Source organism: Gastrolobium bilobum, unplaced genomic scaffold, assembly GCF_033153095.1.
Source record: "Gastrolobium bilobum isolate Gb01-03AN ecotype WA unplaced genomic scaffold, APGP_CSIRO_Gbil_v1 utg67013, whole genome shotgun sequence".
Taxonomy (NCBI): domain Eukaryota; kingdom Viridiplantae; phylum Streptophyta; class Magnoliopsida; order Fabales; family Fabaceae; genus Gastrolobium; species Gastrolobium bilobum.
Genome location: NW_026898649.1, coordinates 1,453 through 13,290, shown reverse-complemented (window position 1 = coordinate 13,290; position 11,838 = coordinate 1,453). Strand labels below are relative to the sequence as shown.

Sequence of the window (11,838 nt, the reverse complement as noted above, 5' to 3'; positions counted from 1 at the left end):
AGACGATAGAGGAAACTGGTTAGCGGATTTCACCTACAACATTGGTATATGTTTTACTTTAGCAGCGGAATTCTGGGCCATAATTAAAGGTCTTCAATTAGCTTGGAGCCTTCAAGGGAAAGACCTGATTATGGAGAGTGACTCCCTTCTTGCTATCCAAGCCATTTCTAATGATATTAGGAATGCTGAGAACAATGCTTTTGTACAAAGTATCTACCAGTGGAGGGACAAGGATTGGCATGTTACCTTCCAGCATGTTCGAAGAGATGCAAACATGTGTGCTGACTGGTTAGCAGACCTGGCTTCGCAAGTTCAAGATAACTTTCTGTTTATTGCTTCTTGTTCCCTTGGACTAAGGCACATTTTAGATTCTGAAGTTCCTTTAAGTAGTTAGTTTTTTTTTTTTTGTTTTTTTTTGTTTTTCTAGGCTCCTAACCCCTTCTTTGTACTAAAACAAAAAAAAAAAAAAAGAAAAGAAAAGAAAAGAAGGTCTTTCTTTTCTTGTCTTATCTTCTTAACCCCGTTTGAACGCTACTAGTCTTTACGCTTAAGGAAAAAAAGTAACAACCTACGCGCTTCCGTCATTTAACAGTTCAACCCTGTCCGAACACGAAGTTTCTGCCTCTCTCTCAACCGCACGCGCCACGCGTTAATACCCACACATTCACTTCCTCTCGCTCTCTCTCTCTCTCTCTCTCTCTCTCTCTCTCTATATATATATATCCTCCCCGTCATCTTCAATCCCCCATTGACTTCTCATCTCTCTCTCTCTTAAAGAAGATATCAACCCACACACTCAGTGGTAGTTGAATTGAAACCAACCCTCCCTTCTTTTTCTTCAATATACCCACATTCTCATAACTCTTAATTTTTCACAATCATTATTGAATCAAAAAAAAAATAAAAAAAAATGAATGACTTATTCTCCGGCTCGTTCTCTCGCTTGCGTAACGACCAAGCCTCGCCGGAGCGCCACCACGTCATCGAGATGACAGCCGCCGCAGGCGGCGGAGGAGGCAACGGCGGTGGAGTTAACCTTGACAAATTCTTCGAGGACGTGGAGGGAGTAAAGGAGGAGCTGAAGGAACTTGAGGAGCTAGCACAGAGGCTACAGAGTAGCCACGAACAGAGCAAGACGGTGCACCATGCAAAGGCCGTTAGGGATCTTCGTTCACGCATGGACGACGACGTTTCGGTGGCTTTGAAGAAGGCCAAGGTCGTGAAGCTTAAGCTCGAGTCTCTTGAGCGGTCCAATGCTGCGAACCGGAACCTCCCTGGCTGTGGACCCGGTTCGTCTTCAGACCGAACTCGAACCTCCGTGGTCAACGGTTTGAAGAAGAAGCTTAAGGACTCCATGGAGAAATTTAACGATCTTCGCCAGCTGATCTCGTCGGAGTATAGGGAAACCGTCCAACGCCGATACTTCACCGTCACCGGCGAGAACCCCGATGACAAGACCCTTGATCTGTTGATCTCCACTGGTAATGTTTTTGTTCTCGATGAATATTCATTCTTCAACCACAAAAAAATGTTGACATTTCTTGCAATTGTTTATTTGAAAAAACATGTTTATGCTAATTTGATTTCACAGTTTATTGATGATTAATTTCTCCCTAATTCTTTGAATCTAGTACATCAAATTAAGATAAAATGGTCAATTTACATTAAAAAATCCACTTCCAATTAATCCTCGACTAGAGAGGTAGGGATGAGTCTTGCATTAATATATTATTTGAGAATTGAAAAACAAATAGGACTTATGAAATTATTGGAGAATATAATAACATTGGAACTGGTTCTCCAAATTCAATTCAAAGTATGTGAAGTTTGTGATGTTGAAGTCTACCTCTTTGTGCTTTTAATTTTTTGGAGTTCGGGAGGGGTCCTATTTTGTCTGGAACTGTGGTTTGATACAAATTTGTGAGGTTCTATGATAATAAGAGAGTTTGGCTTTTATGCAGGTGAGAGTGAGACTTTCCTTCAGAAAGCCATTCAAGAACAAGGGAGGGGTAGAATTCTGGACACCATCAATGAGATTCAAGAGAGGCATGATGCTGTCAAGGAGATAGAGAAGAATCTGAAGGAGTTGCACCAAGTGTTCCTTGACATGACTGTGTTGGTGCAATCTCAAGGTGAGCAATTGGATGATATTGAGAGCCATGTGGGGAGAGCTCACTCGTTTGTGCGCACTGGAGCTGAGCAGTTAGTGACTGCAAGGAAGCACCAGAAAAACACAAGGAAATGGACCTGTTTTTGTATTATACTTGTTCTTGTGATCATCTTGTTTGTGGTGCTCTTCACTGTGAAACCATGGCAACATAATGGCAGTGGTGGCAATGGTGGTAATCAGCCTGCTCCGGTTCAAACACCTCCATCTCCTCCTCCTCCTCCTGCTGCTTAACCTTAGGGATTAAGAGTCTATAAACTCCTATATACATATTGGTTTCATTTTCATTTTTTTGTTTTTTGAGTTGAAGATTGAGATATTATGTTTTGGTATCTGGCAAGATTGAGACTAACATGGATTAGCATATGATTTGAAAGGAAATCTGTAGAGTGACCAACAGTTTTATTTCAATCCATGGAAAGATTGGATGATGGATCTATATCTGTACTATTGGAAGGAAATGGTTTATTATTCTGTTGAGGTAGATTTTGGAGATCCTTATGTTGAGCATCATATTCTTTTTCTGTAACTATCTTATCTGTTTGATGAGTTGCATTGCTGACTGATGGTTTATACGTATTTGCTTTTGTGGGATCTTTCCCTAAATCTGATGTACAATATTTTACTGTCCCCTTGTGCATCATTTCTATTCTCTTTATTGTACAAATTTGTGAGGCTCGCAGAGCAATGTTGCAAATGTTTCCAACTGATGGGTACGTTTAATTATCTATGTATAAAACTCTGTATGCAACTTTAAGTTAAAAGCTCAACTCAGTTTCAGCTGAATCTGTTAATAATAGAATTGACAAGTTTACATTATCCCCTCTCAGTAGTTTTGGATCTAGAAGATAGAGATTAATTGAACTTAAAAAATTATGAGGGCTATCAGTGTGCATCTCTATAGTTTTGTCATCTATAGATGAAAACGAGCATGGAGAATGATGATGGTGAAAAAGGGATATATTCATAGATTTATCTATAAGGTTTTTATTTATTTAATATAAACCGCTTTAGAGAATTAGCCTTGAATTATTTATGTGACCTCAAGTGATTGCTTGAATTGGTTGGACCTTTTCAAGTGACCTAGTCAACTCAAGTCATCAAATAAAGTCCATTTTGGTTGAGTGTTAACTGGATCAGTATGTGTCGAATTAGGGTGTGCAGATGCCTCGAAAGAGGATGCAACAAGTGAGGAGCTCCCAACAAAGTGCATTTGGCATATCAGCATATATCAATGAAACAATCAACTGAAATCAATTCATATTAAATATAATGAGAGAGTTCTAAAGAAGTCATTCAATCTAAAAGTTTAAGTTGATGAGTGAGACTATATTAATGATTTTATATAAATCTAATACGCTATCTCACACGAGAGCCCACTGATTTTAGGCAAAGGCTGAGAATCAAGAGAGAGTGTGAGAGAGCTCTAGGTCACTGAATTTCGACTGAGTATCAACGAGGTAAATGAGTAAGTAAAAGGTGTCTCTTCCATAGTGGAAAAGGAGTATTTATAGGAGAAGAAAGATTTCTATATGTGAGAGATGGATCTTTAACATTTTTCCCTTGTGGCACTTGCAAGGAGTGAGGCAAGCCTCCTTAGCTGTGTGTGTGAGGTTGTGGAGCCAGGGTTCTAGTGTAGTGAGAGAACATTTGTCTCACTATAGAAATGTAGGATTTAGCCCCTCTCATGGGTCATAGTGGCAGACCTAATGGTTTACACAATAAGAAATTTGATATAATTTAATTAAATTTTTTAGACATTTAAGGGTGAATATTAGATGAGTCAAGGTATAAAAAATTAATTAATTATTTAAGTGTTAATAATAATATCAATTCATTTGTATAAAAATTTAACAAAAATTTTTATTTCATATTTTTATATGAATACATTTTCAATTAGTTTAATATAAACTCAAACTCAAAAAATTAGCAGTGACAAACCGAAATACTAAAATATTCAAAAAAACATTCTTTATGACTAAAGGTGGATACAAGTTTCAAATTGCCAAAAATATTAGGGGTGTGCAAAATATCAAAAAAATCTGAACTACATTGAGAACCGCACCAAATTAAACAAAAAAAAATCGATTTTTCAAACCAATTCATGAACCTAAATCAGTTTTAATTTTTAAAAATAATTCATTTATTAACTGGTTCAGGATTATTTATAACCAATTCGAACTAAACCAAACCATTTAGACTTAACAGTTCTTTTACATCTTAAGAACTAAATCATTGAAACATATTAGCAATATTAACAATGGAGATCATATCTAAGAGAAAGCAGAGAAAAATAAAATTTTGTATATTCATTGATCGATTTCATTGTACAAACAGTAAGGAATTTAAAGGAAAGGGAGCAACAAATTCTGTTACAATGAGTGAGTGATGTGGCCACTAAGCAAAGATAAAATGAAAGAATAAAAAAATACAAGAAAGTAATATGCTAATATTCTAATATTCCCCCTCAAGATGGAGAATAGATGTTAATTATTCCCATCTTGGAAAGAAGCTCAGAAAAATGTCTTGAATGAAGAGCCTTAGTCATCATGTCAGCAAGTTGATGAGGAGAAGCAATGTGGAAAGTCTTAATCTGGCCATGAAGGATGCAATCACGGACAAAATGGCAGTCAATCTCTATGTGCTTGGTATGTTCATGGAAGACAGGATTATCAGCTATATGGAGAGCTGATTGATTGTCACAAAACAAATGAGTAGTTGAAGAATGTGGAAAACTGAAATCCTTAAGCAGCTGTAGTAACCACAAAATCTCACAGGAGGCATTGGCCATAGAACGATATTCTGCCTCAGCAGAGCTGCGTGAAACAGTGTGTTGCTTCTTGGATTTCCAGGAAATTAAAGAAGCCCCAAGAAATACACAAAAACCAGATACAAACCTTCTACTATCAGGGCAAGAAGCCCAGTCTGAATCACAAAATACCTTTAGTTGAGAAGCAAAATTAGAAGAAAAAAAATAAACCTTGACCAATAGTGGCCTTGACATAAGCCAAAATTCTGTATGCTGCCTGTAAATGGGGAACCCGAGGATGAGCCATGAATTGGCTGAGATGGTTCACTGCAAAGGAGAGATCTGGCCTAGTAATTGTTAAGTTTAAAAGTCGGCCAATGAGTCTTCTATAAGGAGTAGGATCAGACAGAAGATCACCATCTTGAGAGGACAACTTCAAATTAACCTCCATTGGAGTAGATTTAGGCTTGCAGCCAGTTAGGCCAGCATCTTGCAAGATGTGCAGCGCATACTGATGTTGACAAATGGTGATACCTTTAGAGGATCGTGCAACTTCCAGCCCCAAAAAATACTTGACAGGACCAAGGTTCTTCAGTTTGAACTTGTTGTCCAGAATATTGGTCAAAAGTTGAACTTCAGAAATATTGTTAGAAGCAATCAGTATATCATCCACATATACAATAAGAGCAATAAAAAAAGAAGCATAATGTTTGATAAACAATGAGTGATCAGATTGAGATTGTATAAAACCAAGACTAAGTAAAGTAGAGGAAAACTTGGCAAACCATTGCCTAGAGGCCTGTTTTAGCCCATAAATGGACTTGTGCAATCGACAAGCAGCCCTTGGTACAGATTCCCCCTCTCCATGATGTCCTGGAGGTAATTGCATATAAACCTCCTCAGTGAGGTCGCCATGTAAAAAAGCATTGTTGACATCCAATTAAATTAGATGCCAATTATGAATAGCAGCAAGAGAAAGCAGAACCCAAACGGATGTCAACTTAGCTACAGGTGAAAAAGTGTCAGAAAAATCCACCCCCTCTTGTTGATTAAACCCTTTAGCCACCAACCTAGCCTTATATCTTTCAACGGACCCATCACTGTTATATTTGACTCGGTATACCCACTTACAGGCAACACTTTGCTTACCAAGAGGTAGAGAAACTACAGACCAAGTATTGTTCTTTTGTAAAGCACTGATCTCAGCATCCATGGTAGCCTGCCACTCAGGAAGTTGTGAAGCCTCAGAAAAACAGGTTGGTTCAAAATGAGTGGAGAGGGAATTTATAAAAGCAGTATGAGATGGAGATAGTTTGCGGTGAGACAAAAAATGGGATAGGGGATGGGCTGTGGAAGAACAGACATAATCATGCAAATGAGGAGGGGGCTGCCTAGCTCTAATTGGCCGAGAAGTAGGTAAAGAAGCAGTGGAAGTGTGTGGGGAAGGTAATGTAGTTGGTAAAGAAATAGGGAAAGAGGAGGGAGGAGTTGGGGAATTGGCAAAAGGAAAAATGTGTTCAAAAAATGTGACATCTCTGGAAATGAAAATTCTGTTTGAGGCTAAGTCCATAATTTTGTAGCCTTTGAAGCCAGGAGGGTATCCAAGAAGGACAGCTGGAGTGGCTCTTGGAGAGAATTTGTGACGTGATTTGGGAGGGTGGAACCATAGCTTAAATAGCCAAATACACGAAGGTGATCATAAACAGGGGGCTTGTGTGAAAGGATTTCAAAGGGGGGTTTTATGAGAAAGCAATGGGTATTGGGTCCTATTAATAAGGTAGATGGCAGTCAAAACACAATCCTGCCAGTAATCTAAAGGGATAGTGGATTGGAAATGTAAGGAACGGGCAACATTTAGGATATGCTGGTGTTTGCGTTCCACCACCGAGTTCTGTTGCGGACGATAAACACATGAGTGAAAAACCTGAATATTTGGCTGTTTATGTTGTGGTTCCACCCTTCCCAAATCACGTCACAAATTCTCTCCAAGAGCCACTCCAGCTGTCTTTCTTGGATACCCTCCTAGCTTCAAAGGCTACAAAATTCTGGACTTAGCCTCAAACAGAATTTTCATTTTCAGAGATGTCACATTTTTTGAACACATTTTTCCTTTTGCCAATTCCCCAACTCCTCCCTCCTCTTTCCCTATTTCTTTACCAACTACATTACCTTCATATTGGCAATATTAACAATGGAAATCATATCTAACAGAAAGTAGAGAAAAATAAAATTCTGTATATTCATTGATCGATTTCACTGTACAAACAATAAGGAATTTAAAGGAAAGGGAGCAACAAATTCTGTTACAATGAGCGAGTGACGTGGCCACTAAGCACAGATAAAATGGAAGAATAAAAAAATACAAGAAAATAATATGCTAATATTCTAATAAAACATTGCAAAAGGTGTTCCAAATCCTCGGCCTTAGACATCCCCATCATATCGATCTTTTGAAATCTTCATATGGTTCCTTGGACTTTTTCACCACATCAAAGCACTTTTTCACCTTCAGAGTACTTTTCTTTACCTTTACCGACGCCATTTCCTGTCATTTTCGATTCTCCAAAGTGTGAAATCTTGTTCTTTGAACTATTTTACACTGCTTATCTTCCTTCGAAATAGAAATCAATTCTGAATTGGTTTCCAAACTGAATCAATTTGGAACCGAATTGAACCGATTTGAGTAAAAAAATGTTCCGTTCTTTGAACCGAACTATTCCGTTTTACAAAAAATTCAGTTTAGTTCAACCTATACCCACCCTAATATGTACATGATTCAAATCCCCTGTGAAGCAAGGACACCGAAGTACCATACATGGAAGTTTCCATGGGATTGATTATCCCCTCCTAGATAATGATACTTCTTTACGTTAGTATCTCCGTAACTAAAATGGTTCAGCAACTAAAACTTTGCGCGTCTCTCGAACCATAATATAACAACCATCTACCTAAATTGCTCGTTTAATCCCTTTAACCCCGTTTAGCTCCCTAAGAAGCTTCTTCAGCCGGTACACACTACAGAACACAAAGGAAGAGCACCCTACAATACAGATACATACTAGTGTAAGTAGTAAAGAATTAGTAATAAATCCAAAACCACAAACCGCATCCTCTCACGCGTAGCAACATTTTTATTCCCTCTATTTCTGCATTCCGGTTTTGCCCTTGTACTTAGCCCACCAAATTTCATGGCTGCTTCCAGTTTGCACCTTATAGGAAATTTCCCATAAACCCATTTGTCCAATCCCTATTCCCCCAACCCCCCTTGACCAATTAATCCTCTTTGTTATATATATATATATATATATATATATGGAAAAATGTGTATCATTTTAAATGAGATAAAGTTGTGTCATTTTAAGTGAGAGAAAGAGATAGATAAAGGAGGAGAGAGAGTGAAAAAAAATATAAAGGTGTGGGTCCCAACTCTTTGTGAGAGTGAAATGATATAAGTTGTGTCATTTAAAAGGACAAACACTTTTCCCATATATATATATATATATATATATATATATATATATATATATATATATATATATATATATATAGCCAGATTATTCTTATACTAATGTAAGAATAAGAAATCTTATACTAAATTTTGATTATTGATTTATTTACATTTAACTGCTCACTTAATTAATAATTAATAAATCAGAATCCTTAGATATGAATAAGATCAACAATTAAGATTGAAAGTGTAACTTGTGTAGAATGATCATGACTCTCTCTCTCTCTATATATATGTAGGTAATATTTACAAATTATTTGTGTACAAACTCTTACAAATTATACTATATATTCACGAGAATACATTTGTAGCCGAGTCTATTCTCGGGAATACATAGTTAAGTATGTAAACAAAAATTTTGTAATATAATATTTCCCATATATATATGTGTGTGTGAAAAAATATTTGTTCTTTTGAAGGACACAAACTTATGTCCTTTTAAAAGAGAGATAGACACAAAGAGATAATATTTTTTTATTTAAAATTTAAATTAAAAAAAATACTCACTTTCTCCCCCATGATTTCATTGCTTGTTTTTTTCTCTAAAAAATGATACAACTCTATGTTTTTTTATTATTATATATATATATATATATATATATATATATATATATATATATATATATATATATATATAGACGGACTACTATATGAAATAAATGACTGAAATTAAAATGCAGAAATTAAAACATAAAATAAATTTAAGGTGAGAACCCAAGCTGTATACGGTAGGCCGAAGTCAAACTTGGGTGGAAGGATGGAGAAGAGAAGAGTTCATTACATAAGCAGATATGAAATAACACTTTTATTCAAAACATAAAGATTGAGATTACAGTTACAGATTGAAAGATTAAAGAGAAAACAGAGAAGAAGAGAAAACTCAGAAGTACCTCGCAGTCTCTCTCTCTAGACTATCTCTCTAAACTCAGCTAATAAAAGGATGCCTTCAACATACTGAAGCAATCCTTTAAATAGATTGAAAAATCACTATTGCTACAGTACAAGTTACATGACCGGTACTGTTTGAACAGTGTAGGTTAAGTGAACAGTAACTGACTCGTGATGCTATAGTTTCTGCCGACACTTTGATTACGTCACTGTATGCGTCACCTTATGCTGACATCATGCTCATGTCATTTTGCCATCAGCGTTACTACAATGGTTTTCTTCAACAGTCTTCTGCTAAGTTGATTCCAAAACAATCATCCTCATTTTGGTAGAAGTCTTCTGTTGAAGAAGAGATAGAAGGAGATGAAGAACCTGTCTTCTGTTTAGAACTCTCAGCTTCTTCTTGGAGTAATTGAAGAATACCTTGCAAATTCTTTGCAAAATTTTCTTTGCCGGTTGATGCTGCTAATGCTGCTGTGATCTGAGCCTTTTGATTCAAGAAAACGGAGGTTTCTGGATCAGCTGGCTTGATGCTTTTTGGATGTTTTTTAAACCAGAGCTTGACATTTTCTGGGTAAGCTCTTGAAGCATCAAATTCTATCCACCATTTAACAAAAGCTTGTCTCCTGAGTAATGGTAGTCTGATGCCTGTTTTCTCGCTGTAATTGTACTGCCATGAAAATATCCATGCCAGAGAGAACTTTGAGAAAAAATGCAGATCTATTGGAAAGGGATCTGCTAGATTGTCGAATTTTTTGGAAAAGATTGTCATTCCTTCAAAGACTTGTGGAGGAAGGATATCAAGGATTGGTCCAAAATAATCCCACCATTTATTAAACCATTGCGGGAAATTATATTGGATATTTTGCTTAAAGTAAATTAACCATGAATGTTTGTTTTCTTTATTTTGCATGAAGAAGACATTGGTCCAGGCTAATTCATAGTCCCAATAATTATATCCAATTGGATCATAAGGCTGGGAAAATTTGGTTATTTTATTTGGATTTCCATATTCTGCTGGGGTGATCACCTTGAGAATCTGGATGGTTGAATGAGTAATAAACTCAGGGTCTTTTGGACTCTTATAGTGTTTGATGGAAATAGAGTTTGAATCAAGTAGAATAAACTCATAAAATTTTTGGGATTTAGTTGGAGAATGTGGTTTGAAATGAAATTGTCGTCCTTTGAAGTCTTTGGGGAAGATCTTCACAGGAACCTTGGTTGGTTTATTATCCCAGTAGGATGGTTCCATTTGGATTACTTCTAGAAACTTGTTCTTTGAGACATATGGTGTTTGAGGTTTTGGTTTCTGGGTAGAAATAGGTTTGGGTTGGATTTCTAGGGCCCTGTTTGGACGGTTAGAGATCTGCTTGGTTTTTAGGTTATCAATCAAAACAGAAAGACTTTCTTCCTGTTCATCTTCTGAAGCTATTTCAGCCCAGGTTTTCTTTGGTAGATGGGTCAAACCTTGGTCTTGGAAGGCTTGAAGTGTTTGGATTGGCATTGCATAGTCTGCTTTGGATTGTTTAGAAGAGGAAGTATCCTCAACTCTTTGGGTAGATGACCCAGTTTGGGGTTGGGTAGATGACCCAGATTGTTGTTGGGCTGGAGACCCAGTTTTTTCTAATTTTTTAGCTAACCCAGCCAGGATTAGCTTTCCTTTCCTCTCTTTAGAAGAGGTTGATTTTACCGATTTCGGCATGACAGGACACTGTTTATCTTCCCTGCAGAAATTCACGAGTGAGATAATCAGGGAGAGAGTTTGAGGTGCCTTTGAGATATTCAATTTCAAAATCAAAAACACTTAAGATAGCTTGCCATCTAGCAAAAATTTGTTTAGATGCTAGATTCTTTACGTCCTTTTGTAAAATGTCTTTTGCAGATTTGCAATCAACACGGATTAAAAACTTTTGATTTAATAAATCAGATTGAAATTTTGAAATACATAAAACAATTGCTAAAACTTCTTTTTTGACAGTGGAATACTTTTGTTGTGCTGGATTCCAATGTTTTGAAGTGTATGCAATGATATGCTCTTTGTCTGAGACTCTTTGTTTAAGAATGCCACCATAACCTATGTCAGAGGCATCAGTTTCAACAATTTTGAAAGCCTGAGGATTGGGAAGATAAAGACAAGGAAGTTCCTTTACCTTAGCTTTGACCTGTTTGACTACGTCAGTATGAACATCAGTTCAGGGAGGAGGGTCTTTTTTAAGACGATTATGGAGAGGCTTGATTAGATTATTAAGCTGAGGAAAGAAGTCAGCTACATAATTTAAACAACCAAGAAATCTTTGTAATTGAGTTTTATCAATAATTTGATTGGGAAATTTGTCAGCAAATTCAATAGCTCTACAAATTGGAGTAATAGTCCCTTGATAAATAGTATGACCGAGGAACCTGATTTTTGTTTGAAATAGATTGATCTTTGATTTAGAAAGAGCTAAACCACTTTTCTTAATTACATCTACAAAAATATGAAGATGTTTAAAATGTTGATCAATAGATTGAGAAAAGACAAGAACA

The 11,838-nt window shown here is 36.6% G+C and overlaps 2 protein-coding genes across 2 annotated transcripts; one reads left to right on the top strand and one right to left on the bottom strand.

The window, feature by feature from the left end:
- Positions 1-779: 779 nt before the first annotated feature.
- On the top strand, positions 780-2,700 carry LOC133318029 (syntaxin-121-like). The gene is made up of 2 exons (XM_061519961.1): positions 780-1,481; positions 1,962-2,700. Exons 1-2 carry the CDS (start codon positions 911-913, stop codon positions 2,399-2,401), a joined length of 1,011 nt encoding a protein of 336 aa, XP_061375945.1. The 5' UTR covers positions 780-910; the 3' UTR covers positions 2,402-2,700.
- A 1,934-nt stretch (positions 2,701-4,634) lies between these two features.
- LOC133318030 (uncharacterized mitochondrial protein AtMg00810-like) lies at positions 4,635-5,805 on the bottom strand. The gene is made up of 2 exons (XM_061519962.1): positions 5,148-5,805; positions 4,635-5,092 (listed from the first exon to the last, which is right to left on the bottom strand). Exons 1-2 carry the CDS (start codon positions 5,803-5,805, stop codon positions 4,635-4,637), a joined length of 1,116 nt encoding a protein of 371 aa, XP_061375946.1.
- Positions 5,806-11,838: the final 6,033 nt, after the last annotated feature.